We start from the raw sequence: 18,396 nt of genomic DNA, 5'->3' as shown, positions 1-18,396 counted from the left end.
TCAAGCTCTATTCTAAAATTTGATGACAGTTATTTTTAAATTATCTGATATACTGTATGTATGTGTGTGTGTGTGTGTATATATATATATATATATATATACAGGAAATAACACCTCCTACCAGAAATAAGCGGTTTCAACCTTAATAAGAAATGCTTTGTAAGCACCAGAACAGCAAATTAGAATTATTTCTGAAAAATCATGTATATTGAAGCCTGGATTAATGACTGAAATAAATTATATTTTTCAATACAAATCTAAAATATAAGTTATAATTAGTATAAAATAGAATTAGTGAAATAACATATCATAACATAACGTAACAAAATATAATGTAATACAATATAATATGATATAATAATATTTATTGTATCAAACAAATGCAGCCTTGATGAACAAAAGAGACTTCATTCAAAAACAATAAAAAAAAAAAAAAAATAAGTATTTCACGCCCCACGCTTTGTAGCTTAAACCCTGCATTTCTATTGCTAACACTCTTTTCTTCTCATGTAAATATGGCCATTCTCCTTATTTTGTATGCTTTGTAGGCTGTATGGAACAAAGTGTGAAAGTAGTTAATCAGGCAGTGTATCGCTGTGCGTTTACCAACACAAGCTGTGTAGCTTGTCATGATAATTACTGTCATTTGTTTTCTTGATTGGGGTGTTGAGTTGCATTGTTAGCACAAACAGTTTTGGCTTGTATTGTCTAATGATTAGGTCTAAAAATAAATGAATAAATAACAAAAATGTAGATGTCAAAATTATCTTTGGAAGTATTTTCATGCTGACAAAGATTTTCATGCAATTGAATACAAATCTCTCTCTCTCTCTCTCTCTCATATGACACAATCATATGACTGCAAAGAATTACTAAATCTTTAAAGCATGTAATGGGCATTATTACAGTGGTTAAAATGTCTTAAAGACTTTCCTTGACTTGCCAGTAAGAAAAAAAAAAGATTTAGTCGATTTCAATAAGTTTAATGTGGGTGACACTTAGACTTTTGCTTTAAATACATATTATTCCTGACAACTAATATAATTATTTCCATATAAAGGTGAGGGTTATTCATGTTATCAGCGGGAAGATATATTACCATATTATAATTTCTTAAGACTTTCTCAATGTAAATATTTGACAGTTGACAAATATCAGTGTTCATTTTGCCATAAATACAATGACATGATTAAATAAATAAATATTATTATTTAATGTTGTACCAGGGAGTTGACCGAGATACTAAAGACAAATGTTATAATGAAAGAAAGTCAATTTTCATACCAATAGGATTCCGGCTTAGCGCTGTGAGATCTGGGTTGACAACTGTGTTAAACCGACTTAACAAAAAATCAAGAAGTAGAGACCTCATGGGTGTTTATGTTTTTTCACAGTGATTATGGCTTCGAGAGAAGGGCTGATGGGAAATGTACCCCGGCATTCTGGTTTCTCCCCTCCTCCATGTCTCGGACCTGTATTACAGAACACACGTTCCTCAACAGCACTGGGTGAGGTCTCACGTGACGCATGCAATATCAATAAGTGATTATTCAATGTTCTCATTTAGAAAGCTAAGTGAACATGTATGTGTTTGTTTCTGAGATTTTCACCATATGTATTCTCAAATGATTTTAATATATGACTCATTTACAATGTTGTGTGTGTTTTCCCTGTTACAGCTAAGCAGACTAATGGATTTCATTGTTGCCAACTGATCGTTTTGTATTGCAAGTTCAGAATAGGTTTATAATTGTGTGTAATTTGAATGAATGTCATGAGTCTGTGTGTGTGCGCAGGTACAGAAAGGTGGTGTCTAATAACTGCACCGGTGGGGTGATGGAGCAGTACACGGCTCGTAGGCAGCTATGCTCCAGCCAGGCCCCTCGCGGCCTCCACTTAGTGACCAGCGAAGGGAGGCTAACGGCGACTCTGGCCAGCAACGTCACCTTCCTCGTCTTCCTGGAGGAGGTATAGAAAGATTCAATGTTTCCTGCACTGCTTTTCAGTGACAAATATACAATGAAATACACAGTATTTTAGGGAATTTGAGTTTGCAGTCTGAGCAGATAAACCAACTGCAAAATAATAGTGGGGAAGATTTGTTTTCTTTCTGAGTACTAATGAAAACTAGTCACTTTGACAAGTGTGAATTCCTGTGAACTGGTTCTGTTGGTGAATCGTTCAGAAAGACTCATACACTTATGAGTGGTTTTAATTCCTCTGACAATTCCTTCACTGAATATTACAGTCATAATCAATTATATATTTAAATGTGTTTAAATGTGTAATATGTATATTACTATGATAACGCTTTAGTTTAAGGACTAGTTCTACTAGTTGCTTATTAGCATGCATATTACTAGCATATTGGCTGTTTATTAATACTTACAAAGCACATATTGATGCCTTTTTCTTAAGCCTACCCAATACCTAATCTTAACAACTACATTATTAATTATTAATAACCAGCAAATTACTAGTTTATTAAGGGGAAAAGTCATAGTTAATAGTGAAAATTGGTCCCTAAACTAAAGTGTAACCATCTGCTTACCTCCAAAGAACAGAGATAACCCTCATCCTGGGTACATCCAAACTGGGTATTGTAAGCTTGAGATTTTGAGAAATCATGACAGATTATCTTGCCTGCACAAAAGCAATGTTTTCCCATGGTAGATCAAGTGCTCTGGGAGAGACAAGATGTCCTCCAAAGCAGCTGAACTGACAGCTGAATGAATCGTACACAGAGCTTTGCCAGTATCGTAGTCAAGAACAGTTTTGCTTTCTGCCTAAAAAAGGCAAAATTCTCAAATATTACAGAACGTTCTCTGACTAAAGAACATTTGTTCAGCAGCCTGAATGTCTTTTTTAGCTAGACGCAGTGATGTTGTTATCCTTTTTTTTCACAGGGTGATGGATCGAAAACCAGCATAACGGTGGATTTTGGCGATGGAAACGCTTTCACCTACTCCAACGTGAGCTCTATCGAGGACGGCATTAAACACATCTACAAGAACGTGGGAATCTACCGAGTGTCAGCCACGGCGGAGAACAGTCTGGGCTCGGAAACTGTGCTTCTATTCCTACACATTACATGTAAGCCAAGATATGGGAGGGCGAGTAACAATATGCACAATACAGACAGCCATATCATATTCTAATTTAATATCCTTAATGTATTTTAAAGACCCACTGGGTCTGAGCACTCTGAACTCATTTAAGCTTTATTGACCAGAAAAATCTCATTTGGCCTTGGCCGTATTGCCCTCCGCATTAAGCAATCTAGATTTCAAGCTTATAGCCTCTAACTGGACCACGAGATTGAAATCATCCCTCTTAGTTATTGCAGACACTAACTTTTGATGAGGGTCCTTAGGAGCCAAAATATCATCCAGGACTGATAAACTTTATTTTATGTAACTTTCACATTTATGAATCAGTTATTTTTAGTCAATTAAAACCATACAGCACAAACAGTGTTGTCCAATCAATTTCCAAACATTTCCGGACAGTTCTTTTAGGTGAATCGGACACAAACGGTTTACATATTACTCTTATGTTGCTTATAAAACTCCTGAGACTTCATATGACTATAAATAACACACATTATGAGTAGTAGTTTATAAAAAAATAAAATATTTTTTGAAATAGTAATTCAAGGAAGTTATGGAGTCTTATTACACAACTATTTGGAATATTTGATTCTAATTATTTTGATTCTTTATGGCAGAAAACACACATCATGCCGACATTAGTCCGATTCCCTAATGATTGAATCGTATGAGTCGGTTCTATTTAGTGAATCATAAATATACAGCACAATGAGACAAAACTATTTTTAAGTAAATTAGAACCATACAGTGTGAACAGTATAATCCAACCGATTTCCAAACAAATGACTCTAATGAACTATTATTTTAAGTGAATAACATCATAGAACTGTTATGTTTACTGTTAAGTTGTAGTTAGAACTACTGAGACTTCTTATTATAAAGTGCAGCATATATTATGCGTAGCATAGATAAAAAGTTACCACATTTTTTGCTTGTTTAATATTGTTGTTTAATATGTAGTTGATGCCAGTTATTGAATTTATTTTTCTTCTACGGACTGAGAAGTCATGAAAAAGCATTGATTTCAGATGCATTTGCCCATTGATGCTTTAAAAAAACAAAAAAAAAACATTGTGTTGTTGGTCATTTCACATGTTGGTCAAAAGGCCTATTCCTGTCTGCGTTGGTGGTTCTTGGCCAAAATATGAATTAGACTTAATGCCAATAATTTACAGACTTTTGAGCAGACAACTCAATCCACTTATGTTGCAGAGATGTTGGAAGATGTTATTTTAACACATTCTACAAGCAGATGGTCTTGAGTTTTTGTAGCTTTTTGTTAGTGGTTGTAGTCTGTGTTCATGCTAGAGGAAGCTCATCAAATATCAGCATCTAACAGAGATTAACTAAGCATTTTGATTCAAATGTTCGCCCTTTTTCTCATGTCCACCTACTCAGTGAACTTACCACCCCCTGCTACATTCAGGCAGACAGATGCCTCCGCAGTGACATATTGATCAGGGAGACGGAACGCTCCCAATCTGTCAATCCTGTCGTGCCAACCAAAGCAAATAGGGCCTCTGGAGCATGAGCTGAAATTCCCACGCAGATGGCTCTGTGTTGCTAGGGGAAGTTTTTGTGAATGAGTGAATAGATGGTGGCATCATTAGGAGGAAGTTTAGTTTGGGCTGTAACTTTAAGGCGTGTTCTTTTATAGTAAAAAATAACCACATTCCACCTCAGTTTGCTTTGGGATAGGTTTAGAAGAGTTTGGAAGATTTTTTATTTTACTTTTTTGAAAGCCAAGGCTGCATGTATTTGAATAAAAATACAGTAAAAACAGTAGTATTGTAAAATATTATTTCAAATAAAAATAACTGTTTCTATTTTAATTTATTTTTTATATCAATTTAATACCTTTGCTAAAAAAAAATGTATAAAAAAAGAAAAGAAAAAAAGAAACAAATCAAAAGAGAAAATGAAAAAAAAATATTGGCTCTTCAAAAGTTTAAGGAACATTTGAAAAGGTTTTTTTTTTTTTTTTTTTTTTTTTTTTAGAAAATGATTTGTCAACAATTTAATGTTAACAACAATATTAGCAGTCAAATTATACTTAAATTAACATATTCTTAAAAACGTAATATATATATGGTTATCTCAGTTGTCTTTAACACGGCAGGTTTAAATGTGACCAACTAACTTTTCTATTTTCTTTCTCTCTCCGAGAGCAGGTCAACTGGAGTCTATTCATCTCTCCGCTCCTTTTGTTGCTGTGAAAAATAAAGAAGTCAATCTGACTGTGGTTCTCTCGCCAAGCCAAGTGGGAACCGTCACCTATATCTGGTGGTTTGGGAACAATTCGGAGGTAAAACCTCCATGTGTGACTCATTAGACACCTGTGCATGACTCAGTCTGTGTGTGTGTGTGTGTCTGCCTCACAGAGTGCCATGTAAATAAAGTTGGCATCTTCACTGCAACTACGCTGACAGGGCATACTCTAGAGAGTCTCTCTTACACTGTATTCACAGCCCGTGATCACGCTGGAGGGGAGTGTGGCGTTCACCTTCTCTCGAGAGGGAATCAGTGTTGTCACTGTGCAGGTGTCCACTGGGAATACCATCCTGCAAGACAGGAAAACCATCTCTGTCCATGGTGAGTTTTGCATACAAGAAGTAAACAGACTGCTAGCTACTGAATATAGCTTCATATATTAGCAATAAACTTTCTCAAAATGTTTTATTCTTTCCTCATTGTATATTTGTGATACTTTGTGAAAATATCAGCACTTTAACTATTTTAATTAAGAATACAAGATATGGTAAAAATGCTTAAAAATATATACAATTGTTTTCAAAAATAATGTTATGTTATTATTCAATTTATTATTATTATTATTATTAATAATTAATTAATTTGAATGAACTCAGTTAAGCTCACCAACGCTGAGTATTATGCTCACCAAAAATACAATAAAAACTAAATTTTAAAACAGTATTACGGTTTCAAATAATTGTTTTTTTTTAATTTTTTTTTTATGTCATTTATTAGCATTTATAGCATCATTACTGTAGTCTTCAGTGTCACATAGTCCTTCAGAAATCATTCTAACAGCGGATTTGCGGTTCAAGAAACATTTCTAATAATTATGAATGCTGAAAACAGTAGTGCTGCTTCATTTTTTTAAAGTTTACATTTCTTTTAAAAAAGAAAAAAAAAAAGACTCCACACTTTCGTAGTGTGCATTGTATATATTAACACGGCTAAATTAACAACTTTTTTTTTTACTTGACATTGTGTAAATTATGTGTAGACAACTAATCATCATTTGCAATTGCTATTGCTTTTCAATTAATGAAAATAAAATTATATATTATATAACTATATATATATATATATATATATATATAACTATATATATATATATATATATATATATATATATATATATATATATATATTATATAATTTTTTACGCTGAACATCTAAATTCCCTCTTGACAGGTTTACTTGAATTGGATCAAGTAGATCTTTAAATGAAGATGCTCTGAAAGGTTTTTGTTTTAATGGCATTACTATTTCTATGATCATGAAACTGGATTCTGGAATTTTTTTTTTTTTTTTTTTTTTTTTTGATATTTTCAGAAATGTCAAAGGTCAAAATGGAACTGCATTCATATTGCATTTTAAATACTATATCATACAGACAAACATTGAAAACAAATGCTGCAGCAAAGGTGTAGGCTACTGCAGTGCAGCTGTCAAGAACTTTTTTTTTTTTCTTTTTTACAGAATACTTCAGATCTCAACTTCTTGCCTTTTCATCAAATCTGGATGATCACAACCCTGATGTGGCAGAATGGAGGCTTGATGTGAGTCGAGTCATTAAAACCTCTCTGGTGCAGGTGAGTTCAATCATTTACCATTTTACAAAAAAATTATAATAAACAAAATAATAATAAAACCCTTCACTTTTCACACAGCTGAAAATCTGGTGCTCTATTTAGTGTCATAAAAGAGTTCAGTGTGCATATACAATATAATTAAGCATGAAGAGCCAATCATGTATGTTTGCATTGAGGTCATCTATATGGTAGTCTAGTGCTAACATAAGGTTTAAGCAGATATACTGTACATATTAAAGTTGTTTTTTCCTTGGAGGATGTAACTACAGCCTGTTTATTCATAATGATAGTCAAGTACACAAGAATAAATACACTGATATTTCTCTTTACACTTAAACTTTCTCCAGTGCCTGTTAGTGCTCTTTGCACAAGGTTTAAATGAGTGTTTGCAAGAATACTCATCATCTGATCTGATCTGACATAGGATAAAGAAAATAAGATGACTCATTTCTATCAGGAACAAAGACAAATTTCAAATCATTTTATCAAACAATGATCGAGGTATTCTAGGAATTTCCTGTATAGAGATTAAACACAGGATGACAATAAACCAGTAATGGAATGTGTTTTGAACATTATCTGACTAATGTCAGCATAACATCTTTATGAATCCAGTTTCATGATCATAGAAATAGTAATGCCATTAAAACAAAAACCTTTCAGAGCATCTTCATTTAAAGATCTACTTGAGCCAATTCAAGTAAACCTGTCAAGAGGGAATTTAGATGTTCAGCGTAAAAAATTATATATATATATATATATATATATATATGTATGTATGTATTTACATACATACACACACACACACACACACACACACATATATATATATATACAGTATATACACACACACACATTCCATCAATTAAAAGTTTACAAATACATGTGTAGTCAGGAGTTTTGTTGGATTTTTACACACCACTTTGCTTGAAGAACTCAAGCTGACACACTTGTGAAATTGGCTTCCAGATTCACGATCACTGATGGAAGGAAAACACCATTGTGACAGGAAAAGCTTCACGAATATTCAAACATATGGCACGACAGACTGAAATAATCATCAATGTTCTTCCGCACTTCACCCGTGGCATTTTCAAGAGGCCGTTATAACTGAACATGCGGACTTTCTTTATAGATGTTTATGGTAGATGACACTTGAGAATAACGGTTCTCATGTGAGCCATATGCATGTTCTGCTCTAGTTGGTTAGTGGTAATGTGTGTAATGAGTTCTGCACTGGGCATATGGACAGGAACGAGGTGGACGTTGTGACCTTGTAACACGAACCATCGAGAATTGTATATATTCAAATTCAGTCTGAAAGGCATAGTTCACCCAAACATAAAAATGATGTCTTTATTTACTCACCCTCATTTCATTACAAACCATGTTGGAACTGTGGAACACAAAAGGGAAAATACAGAAAAAAACGATTTGTTGCAAGAGTGAGAACCAATGATGTGTGCCATGATGTCAAATCTGGTTCAACCTGTCGAGAAGACATGAGGGAGTAAATGATGCCGACATGTTCATTTTTAAACTTAAATGAATCACAGCTACAATGGACTGTTTAATCATGAGTATTGACGAAACAGTAAACAATATATATTATTTTATTGTATTATTTAAATTTTTCTTAAATTTTTTACATACTGTACATTTGAATGGCTCAAAAACAAAGTAAAGAAGCCTCTTTTTCTGCATTTATTAGAAAATGCATTACAAAATTATGAAATATAACAATTTAAAATAACTGTTTTATATTTTAATAGAATGCACATTTATTCCTGTGATACAAATCATTTTTAATAGTGTCACACGATCTTTCAGAAAGCATTCTTATATGCTGATTTGAAACATTTCTCATTTGATGTAATGTTAAATTGTTCTCCGATTAAAAGTTTGTCAAATCTGATATTATTTCTTTTTATTTTTTCAGGTTCTTTGATGAATAAAAGGCTCAAAAGAACTGAATTTATTTGAGATCTTTTGTAACATTATATTTATTTACTATCACTTATCAACTTAATTCATCCTAGCTGAATAACAGTATTAACATCTTAATAATTATAATAATTACATAAAAAAAATAAAAAAAAAAACATAACATGACTGAGAGAAAAAAATCAGTAAATCTCAAGAGCATTAGATTTGTCTCCCTTTATCCTTGTATTCCTCTAATCCTGTTTATTGGTTGTTAGTATCACTAATGCTCTGTTTCCTGTTCTTCAGGCGACGGGAGTGAATTCAGACCAGCTGTTGGTCACTGTGTTGCCTGGACTGCCAACAGCGGCCGAGTTCTTTTTGTTACCAGACAAACAGCTAACAGAAGGGAAACCAGACAAAACAGCTACCCATTTAGACCAGGTGCTGGACATAACCCTGATCTTTCATTATGCATGTCGGATTTCAATCTCATTTGTGAAACGCTCAGCTATAATTGGTGTTTGCCTTTACTTTTGTCTCTTATTCAAGGAGAAAAGGCTCAGATATTCAAATGCCATTTTCAAATTCCTTTCAAATACAAAAGGATGGTGGGTTTTGACAAGAGTTTCTTATGGTCTCCAGCAGATGTCAATGTTGGCCTGTTTAACTCTTGACAAAAACCTGTTTTTACTAGTCCACACAGATTTTTCCTGTTTAGAAGATCTTTAATTTTCTCTTGAAATGTAATACTTGGTCATAAGACAAGCACAAAGCTTAATGAGATACATTTCTTATAACTCACTTGTGAGGTAGTGGGGTGAATTGTTAGGTCATGGCTAATTCTGGCCATACTGCAGTGTATTTAGCCATTCCAGAGAACAGCCATTATCGATAAGATACCTCATATCCTCCATGCAGAGTGATTTCTCACCATACAGACTATAAAGCAGGTCATTAGTAATCCATCCACTAGATCATTCAGTTCTCCATTTGCTATTAGATATTATATCACAGATGATGGGGGATATCTGCACTTTGTGGATGTCCATGCATGGGTGCTGAAGCAATGGACCTTTCACTGCAGATACTTATAAATCTCTGTTCAACGGTGGGATGTTCAAAGAATAATGTGTAGATAGCCTTATTAAAAAAGTATAATAGACTGACTGACCCTGGTACAATTCATAAAGAAAGTAATTATTCACTGTATGGTCTAATTTTAAAAGGGTGAGAAATAAGGACAGAGAGAGACAGAAGGTGAGAGCGATGGAGAAATAAAGGAGCACAGAAGAAATAAGTCAGAAGTCATTTAGTATATGAGACAGATTTAATGAAGCTTGGGTAGAAAGAGCAAAAGAAAGGATTCCTTGTAATTTTGTGAGAGGTTTAGCACCATCATCACTGAACTCAGATCTGATGCCCAAGATTAAGCTTAAGAGATGTTTATAAAAAAAAAAAAAACGCTTATGTAAAAACAACAACTACAACAACAAAATTAATATTAATTAATTTTAAATTAATAAAGTAATCCATATATACAAAACAGTAACTATTATTGATATTATTATTGTTATTATTAATATTTTTGCCTGTCTTAGTCAGCAGGCAATGATCTTTAAAGACAGTTCTATGAAAAACAATTAATAATGGAAAAGAAAATGTAGGCATTAAATTCTCTTTTTGAGAAGCACATTGTAGTTTTATGACTTTAGCATTAATGTCAAATTGTAATGTCAAAAACTGTAAATTCTGTGACTGTCAACCGTGTCAGCTTTCTGAAGGCGTAATTTTACCCCAACCCATACTAAATTGTATAGATTTAGCATGAGCTCTTGCAGTGCCATTTATTAATACATTGTTGATTAATAATAATAATAATAATAAACCTACTTTAAAAATCTTCAAATTAAGCTCCTGTTCCAGATTGACCCTTAAAAACCTAATGTCCTAATCAAGCACAAACACAAACAAATAGAGTTTGTTATGGTGGGAGGGAAATAACTATCTGCTTTCAAGATTTATGCATACATAAAAGAGCCTGACAGTCAAGGGCTCTGCGTGTGTTTGAGGCAGAGGAGTGAGATGCTAGGCCTTAATGAGATCCCTTCTATGTCATCTATCTATATTTGTGAGTGATGGTGATAGAGTTGATTTATGCTGAAATGTCTTCTCAGTGTGGTTCAGGCTCATGTACGACAAATAACATCACGAGCCCACCTCAGCCAACAGTACAATGCATCAGGATCAACTGGCTCAGAAACAGGGAAATCAAATACCTCTGGGACTCAGTATCTATGTGACTGTGTAACTTAATCACAGATTTTGGATGTATCATTTACAAGGCATCGTTTTCTTATCCAGTGTGGTATGAATACAATGAATATGATCATGTGATTTTTTGCTTTCAGCTCTCAGAACTGGTTCTCAGTGCTCTGAATCAGAATCTGGTTCAGTTCACACTCAGACCAGGAGTCCAGATCACAGTATACGCTGCCCATTTATCAGCAGGTAATGAACTAGAATCAAAGACTATTGTTCTAGATATGAATGAGAGAAGAGATTCCTATATGCCATTGGTTGTATAATGAACTCTTTACTATAAAGGGATTCTCATTATTAAGGAGATATGTGACTGTTTATCAAAAGAAGGGTTGGAGACATGCCAGACTGTGCACTGACAACTGTTGTCTCTTATTTTCCTCTGTGTCTAGCGCCTCTAGTGGACACAAGCGAGAATCACAGTGGCTCAGCTATGCTCATGCTCCTGTCTGTGGTGGTGGTGGGTTTAGCTGTGTTCCTCATCTATAAATTCAAAAGGTATTGCTATCCATTTTTAAAACTTCAACCTGGATAATAATGCATATATTGCATAGCAGTTAAAATATGGTTTGCTTTCTAAATTGGTTAAATGTCTAGTGGCAAAAGAGTCTGGGGAAGCCTGGAAGATTACAAGTTATTTATAAAGTAGTCAAGACTTTGTATTGTTACTATCTAAAACCACAATGGATTGACTGATGATTATCTTTATATATATATATATATATATATATATATATATATATATATATATATATGTGTGTGTGTGTGTGTGTGTGCATGTGTATAAAGACTCAAATGAAGCTAAATAATTCTCATTCTATCAGATCTCTAAATTTAGGTGTCGTGGCTCAGTTTAGCTCACATGTCGAGTGGTGATTCACCCTTTTGCTATTGCAGAACCCCCTTCTTTTGTGTCTAAGCGCTCATAACAAATGAGAAATTTCAGTCAGTGCACAGACATTATGAATATTTAGCCCTTTGAGTTTTTCAAGTGGACCTTTATGAAATGTTAAATGATTGCACCGTTTCTGTCATTGGACTGAGAGAAAAGGGCACGAGAGGTCAGCAAGACAAGATGGAGACAGGAGAGGGAGACTATAGAAGTGGCAAGAATTTTCTGATGCTTTAATACATAAGTCTGGGGCATTCGGTGACACTATAGCCTGCAACATTTCACTTCTTTGAAAAACATGAGGAACTTCCTGTTAAAAAGTTTGCACAAAATGAATGATGAAAAACTCTTTTTGGTGAATCAGTTCACAAAACTAGTCTAATTTTTGTTCGTGAATTACACTGATCCTGTTGTAAACTCTGAATATAAGTGAAATATGGCCTAAATATAGAGTAAACATGGTATGGACTACTTTTATAATGCATTTGCATCGCTTTTGAAGCTCATCTTCCATGAGGTCTAATTGCAGTTGCAGTAAGCTCTGAAGAAAAGCTTCTGCCAAACACATAGAAGTAAATGGGTTTAGAGCAACATGAGTGTGAGTAAATGGTAACAGAATATCTGTTTCTTTTTGTGAACTGGGTATTAGATCACATCTTAATAAGCTGTCCATTTGTGTTGTATTTTCTTCTTGCTAAATCCCTCTCCAGTTGTATTTAGCACAATACATTTGCTTTTGAATCCTCTTAGGCAATGCTGTGTTAAAGCTCTCTTCTGGTTTTTGCTTATGTGACTTTCTCCCTCAGTAATGATGTAGACCAAGATGGATAAAATCACCTCTCTAAAGGGAGGCCTTGATTTCACAACCCCTAAGTGAGACTTTTCACACAGAGGTCTTTTTTTTTTTTATTCCCATGTCTTTTTAACAACTTTTACCTGAGGCAGATCCCAGACCTCGGCTTATAAATGGACAGTACCGCACTCGCAAACTATAAACACACGCTTCCTGTGATAAATGACCAGAATGATGTGAACTGCAAAGCTGATAATGTTAGAGCCATCAATGTTCGCAAAAAGGGTGGAAGCGCACGTTATGAACCGTATCTGCTCAGCTCATGAATATTAATTAGGTAACATTTGGCTAGTAGTCCTTGCTGAAAGATAAGTTGGTGACCACTTAACACCAGTTTGTTTGTCTTAACTAGGTCAAGAAAAAAGAAGTTGCCGTTTTATGCACGTAGCTATTATAAATGTTGTATTTATACTTTTTATACTATATATATATATATACTACTGTTCAAAAGCTTTGACTTAGTAAGATAAATATAAATGTATATATATATATATATATATATATATATATATATATATATATATATATATATATATATATATATATATATTTTTTTTTTTTATTTTTTATTTTTTTTTATCTCTTGTTTTCACCAAGACTGCATTTATTTGATCAAAAATATATATATCAACTTTTCTATTTTAATGTATTATAAAATTATTTTGTTATTAATTAAGTTATTTTTGTGGCAGTAAAGCTTTTTAGCAATTTAATTTGATGAATTAAAAAAAGAAAGAAAAAAAATCTACTGAACGCCGAACTTTTGCACGATATTTTAAATATTTAAATTATTAGTTAAGTTGAAATTCTTAACTTATAACAATTATTTTCTAAAAGTTGAAGATGGACACTTGTCCAATAAAGTTATGTTTGCTTACCACTTGATAATATAGATTTTTTTTCCTCCCTCTGGCCGATTCCCCCAAGCATATGTTATAGCATCAAGCTTTGTTTGTCCATGTCTCATTGTAAATCTTTCCTCAAGGAAGATCCCAGGCCTCCACATCTATGCAGCGATGCAGGACGAAAAAGAGCAAGAAATGATCCAGAGTCCAGTTTCTCCCACTGACAGCACACCCAGCTTCAGTTCTCAGAGAGAGCTGCTCACATCACTGGAACCTCTGGACACAGAGCCCAACACCCAGACCATCGGTGAGTACCACACAGTTTGATTCAGGCCCTCGGCACCCACTTCTTATACTTCTCCATTGAACACTGCTTGGGAACAGCAGACACACTTTCACTGTTACTCGGCTCAGTCATGCCATGTTAGCCAACTTCCTATAAATGGCCTCAGCAGTTTTTGTTGGTGTAAAGAGTCTTGTTGATTGCATGGAAAAGCCCTGGTTGCTCGACTTATTGTCCCCTGGTGATTCCTATAATAAATCAGCAGAACAGCAAATGTCATGATGTATTTCAGCTTTCTAGGCTGCTGTGTGAATCACTTATACTCTCATATGAGGTTGTTTGACATTTGGAAAGAAGGAAGAAGAAACAACAGTAAGAAAGTATACCTACATGATATATAGATATCAAGCATAGCATTAGTTCTGTCAGGTCACGTCAGTCAAGTACACATTATCTGACTCTCAGCTGATCCACGTCAACCTATAGTGATATGGATCATCCATATATAAGGTACTTCAGTAGCTTTCAATTTGGCTAAATAGCTAATGGCAAATTCAGCAGGTAAACCCCACCATCTTACTAGGGATTAAGCAAGATAAATTTGTTCCCCTTATGGACGTCACCTCTGATTCAAGTTTGTGAACTTGAACACGCAAATTCGCCGCATTAATCTGAAGCTGCCTGATTTGGAAGTAACTGAGCTAGCATTGCTTCTCACATCGCTGTGTTATTGACATGGACTCCATGAGTAACACTATGTGACTGACTCAAGAACAAGTTCAGATGGGATCTGCACTCCCTGCATGAAGAAGGATATCAAGAGATCATGCATCCACGTCACAGCTGGCTATGTTTCACTCTCCGTTCATCTCTAAATGTCTTCACGAAGCTAAGCTAAGTTCCTTTTTAATGCTTTCAGGTTACTGGCAACATGCTTGTTGCTAAGGCTTATTAAGTCGTTTTCACTAAAATGCTTGGGATAGGCTTATGCGATCATATTGGCAATATTTGTTATTATCTGTTGTCATTGACAAACATGCTGTGTTTTAACTTCGACTTTATTTATATAGCAGTAAACAGCACAAATTCAGGCAACTTTGTGGTGATAGACAAGAAATAACAATCATGGTGCGGGCGGAATCAGAATCAGTTGTGGTGCAGCTCCAGGGAGAAAATGGCTTTCTTAAGGCTATCTGTTTTCTGTTGGAAACATGCTTGTCTAAAGGCTATCTGGTTGTTATTAAGAACATGTTGTTGCATAAGCTTTTCAGCAACATACGCATTAGGTCATCTGGTTAAGGGCAACATGCTTGTTACTATGGCTTATGCAAGTTTTGGCAACATACTCGTTTGAGTAAATTGGGTAGGGGCAACATGCTTGTTGCTTGAGGCATTGAGATTTTCAGTATCAGTTTTTGTTGGGGATATCAGCATATGGTTTCTGGGTTATTGCTGCTCTATCTGCTCTTATCCATGCTAGGCTGTATGGATGCGCAGGAAGTTATTTCCAGAACTATACCGCCAATCCAAACTGTATTCTAATTTTCAATCATCTTAGATAATAGTGGTCCTGATAGAAATCAAACGTGACATTAGTTCTGCCAGGTCACGTCAGTCAAGTTTTCATAAGCCGACTCTCAGCTGATCCACGTCTACCTATAGAGATACAACACTTATCACAGCATTCCATATATAAGTTCCTTTGGTATTATCAGCAGCTTTCATGTTGGCTCAATAGCTAATTAACCTTCTCCATCCCCAGCTCCTCCTCTCGTCCAGTCAGGATTCAGCCTTCTGATACCCCTTTGAATCAGACTTAATTTATTATATAACTTACCATTTGTTATAAAATATATGATTAGTAAAATGCTAAATATAAATTGTTAAAAATATTTTTTATATAAAATAACAAAAAATATTAATATATAAAAAAAATATTTAATTATGTCATACACACACACACAGACAGACAAATTAATGTACAAGATGTAGAATACATAATTATATAAATATTGGAATTGTGTATATTGTATATTTATTACATAGTGTGTATGTAAATAAAATTCTAAAATTCTAAATTTCTAAACAAAATTAGACTTGCATTTATTATATACATACATGAACATATATAAATCATTAAAACCATAATAATGATACTTATAAAATAATAAAATAATTCATTTTCAACATTAATTTACTTTTTATTGTCATGTATGTTGTCAGACATTTTATCGATTTAGTTTTTTTATTTTAATTGTGTCCCTCTGTATTTCCCAGAATGCATCAATCGTCATCCACGTGTCAAATTCTCATCAGATCTTCCTACATACATCGACGTTTGAACTCTAGCCTCCGCCATGTCAAGGACTTTGGTCATGCGGACACAAAGGTTTCAAGCTTTATTCAGTACTCGTGCATGTTGGACATTAACTTTACTGTGCTCTGTAAATACTAGAACCAACTTTGTACAGCTTTTTTATACATCCGTGCATTCAAAAAAAAAAAAAAAAAACATTTTTGATGCTGTTCATTTATAAAGATGCCAGTGTGTACAAACTCTGAGGGAAAATCCAGCATGAAGGGTAGAAAAAAAGACAATTATACTTGGTTACCTGTCTGTTTATTTTTCTTGCAAACAGTGGCAGTACAGTATTCATGAGCGTAAAACATGGATATGTGACATTTTTAAAGTGTTTTAATAATAAAATGTAAAATAATTAATTAATATTGTAAAATTAAACATTTCTTGGGTTTATCTATATCTAGCACATCTGTACTTTACATTTAACACAGAAATGTAGATTTTACCACTAATTTTATGAGTTTCATGCCTTTATTCATAAAACAGGGTTAATGTTGAAGCTTGATTATCTTATTTTACTTCTCTGCAATAGCAAATTATTTTTTCTTAGTCAAATAAAATCTTTGTGTATCTATGTAGAAATAACTGACTGTTGGTTTACAGATACATAGTGTCAAGATATGCTGCGTAAACTGACCTGAGACATTATGGCCAAGCATAAGATGATAATCCTGTACTGTGTCTAGTGTTTCAGATTTTTTTTTTTTTGTACATGCTGTACATGCTGACGGATATGAATGTATGAATGTGTAAGTACATATTTAAATATATAAGACTTTTTTTTTTTCTCTCTTTACGTACGAGCAGTATAAAATCACAGGGAAGCTGTGATCAGTTGATGAATTGACGAGTACTAACGAATCATGTGTCACGTATGGAAGGCAGTATACATACTTTCATCCTCTAGAATAGAGCTACTATTCAGTAACTAATTGTATATATACAATTGGTTTCAGCCACTCAAAAATTGGCTACAATTTACAGCACAAAACACATTTTTACAAGCCATGTTTAAAATAAACTAACTGGTTTAAAATCAACTAATTGGACACCATTATATTTTTAGTACAATAACAGTACAATAGTACAATAGGGACCCTTTTTTGCATGTCCTCCTGTTTATTACAATGGTGCTGTTACACTCATGGATAAGATCCTGCTCCGCGTCGCCTTTATGTCACACTCAATATCGATATTCTTTTTTATATAGTTATATCTATGAACTATTTGCTTCTCATTTTTGCTGTTCTTTCAATATGTTCTCATTTGAATATCAAGGTTCTATTACAGCTATTGTTACTCTTTCTATTCTCATACACCAATGAATGTAACTGGAGGTCATTTTTATTACACAATTGTCAGGATATTGAAAACAGCATGTCTAAAAGGGAAATTTTAATGGCTAATTTTATTTAAATTGTCATTGTCCGTTACTTTTTGTACACTGTGTATAAATATCATGTCACTGCAGTAGAGGATGTTCATACTGAGACATTTCACTATGGACTTGACACAATCACAGTACAGATTATATTTTCATAATATCACACGCTGAGGTTTGACACTGTCTATAGAATATGAGATGATGGAAGACAGGTTGGAAGAAGTTATGAGTTGAAACTGTCAATCAAATGAGTTCAGGGCATTGTGGGTAAGGAAGGGGCTATAAAAGGAACAATGGCAATTTCATTAAATTGTTTCTACAGAATCAATGTCTGAACATTCAGACCTGAAATGACATTACTTCAAACCAGGTGGCTGGAGAGAAATACATTTTAATTATTAAGTTGAGTTGTATGTTTAGACTGAAGACAGAGCTTTTGTTAAACCACTGGCTACAAAACAAGACACTTTATGAGCTTTGAATGGACAAACTGTGGCAGCCAGGAAATCGAAATCCAGCGCTGCCATTTCTCTCTTAAAAGTAAGGAAGATTATTTTTGTAGAAGACAAGTTTTATTACT

At 33.9% G+C, this 18,396-nt stretch overlaps 1 protein-coding gene across 3 annotated transcripts in view; it reads left to right on the top strand.

Annotated features, from left to right (window-relative positions):
- The window catches only part of LOC132142692 (VPS10 domain-containing receptor SorCS1-like), a 167,412-nt gene extending 150,278 nt beyond the window's left edge, over positions 1-17,134 (top strand). For 2 of the 3 annotated variants that reach the window (XM_059552753.1, XM_059552754.1), the window contains exons 17-27: positions 1,395-1,508; positions 1,797-1,968; positions 2,907-3,093; positions 5,282-5,415; positions 5,579-5,702; positions 6,840-6,952; positions 9,185-9,319; positions 11,287-11,386; positions 11,590-11,695; positions 13,928-14,094; positions 16,348-17,134. In XM_059552753.1, coding sequence (XP_059408736.1) covers positions 1,395-1,508; positions 1,797-1,968; positions 2,907-3,093; positions 5,282-5,415; positions 5,579-5,702; positions 6,840-6,952; positions 9,185-9,319; positions 11,287-11,386; positions 11,590-11,695; positions 13,928-14,094; positions 16,348-16,412 — 1,417 coding nt within the window. In that variant the 3' untranslated portion in view covers positions 16,413-17,134. The remainder of the gene's footprint in view (positions 1-1,394; positions 1,509-1,796; positions 1,969-2,906; positions 3,094-5,281; positions 5,416-5,578; positions 5,703-6,839; positions 6,953-9,184; positions 9,320-11,286; positions 11,387-11,589; positions 11,696-13,927; positions 14,095-16,347) is intronic. The other variant, XR_009434101.1, reaches the window with a different exon arrangement.
- Positions 17,135-18,396: the final 1,262 nt, after the last annotated feature.

Source organism: Carassius carassius, chromosome 6 (assembly GCF_963082965.1).
Source record: "Carassius carassius chromosome 6, fCarCar2.1, whole genome shotgun sequence".
Taxonomy (NCBI): Eukaryota; Metazoa; Chordata; class Actinopteri; order Cypriniformes; family Cyprinidae; genus Carassius; species Carassius carassius.
This window is presented reverse-complemented; position numbering and strand designations above follow the sequence as displayed.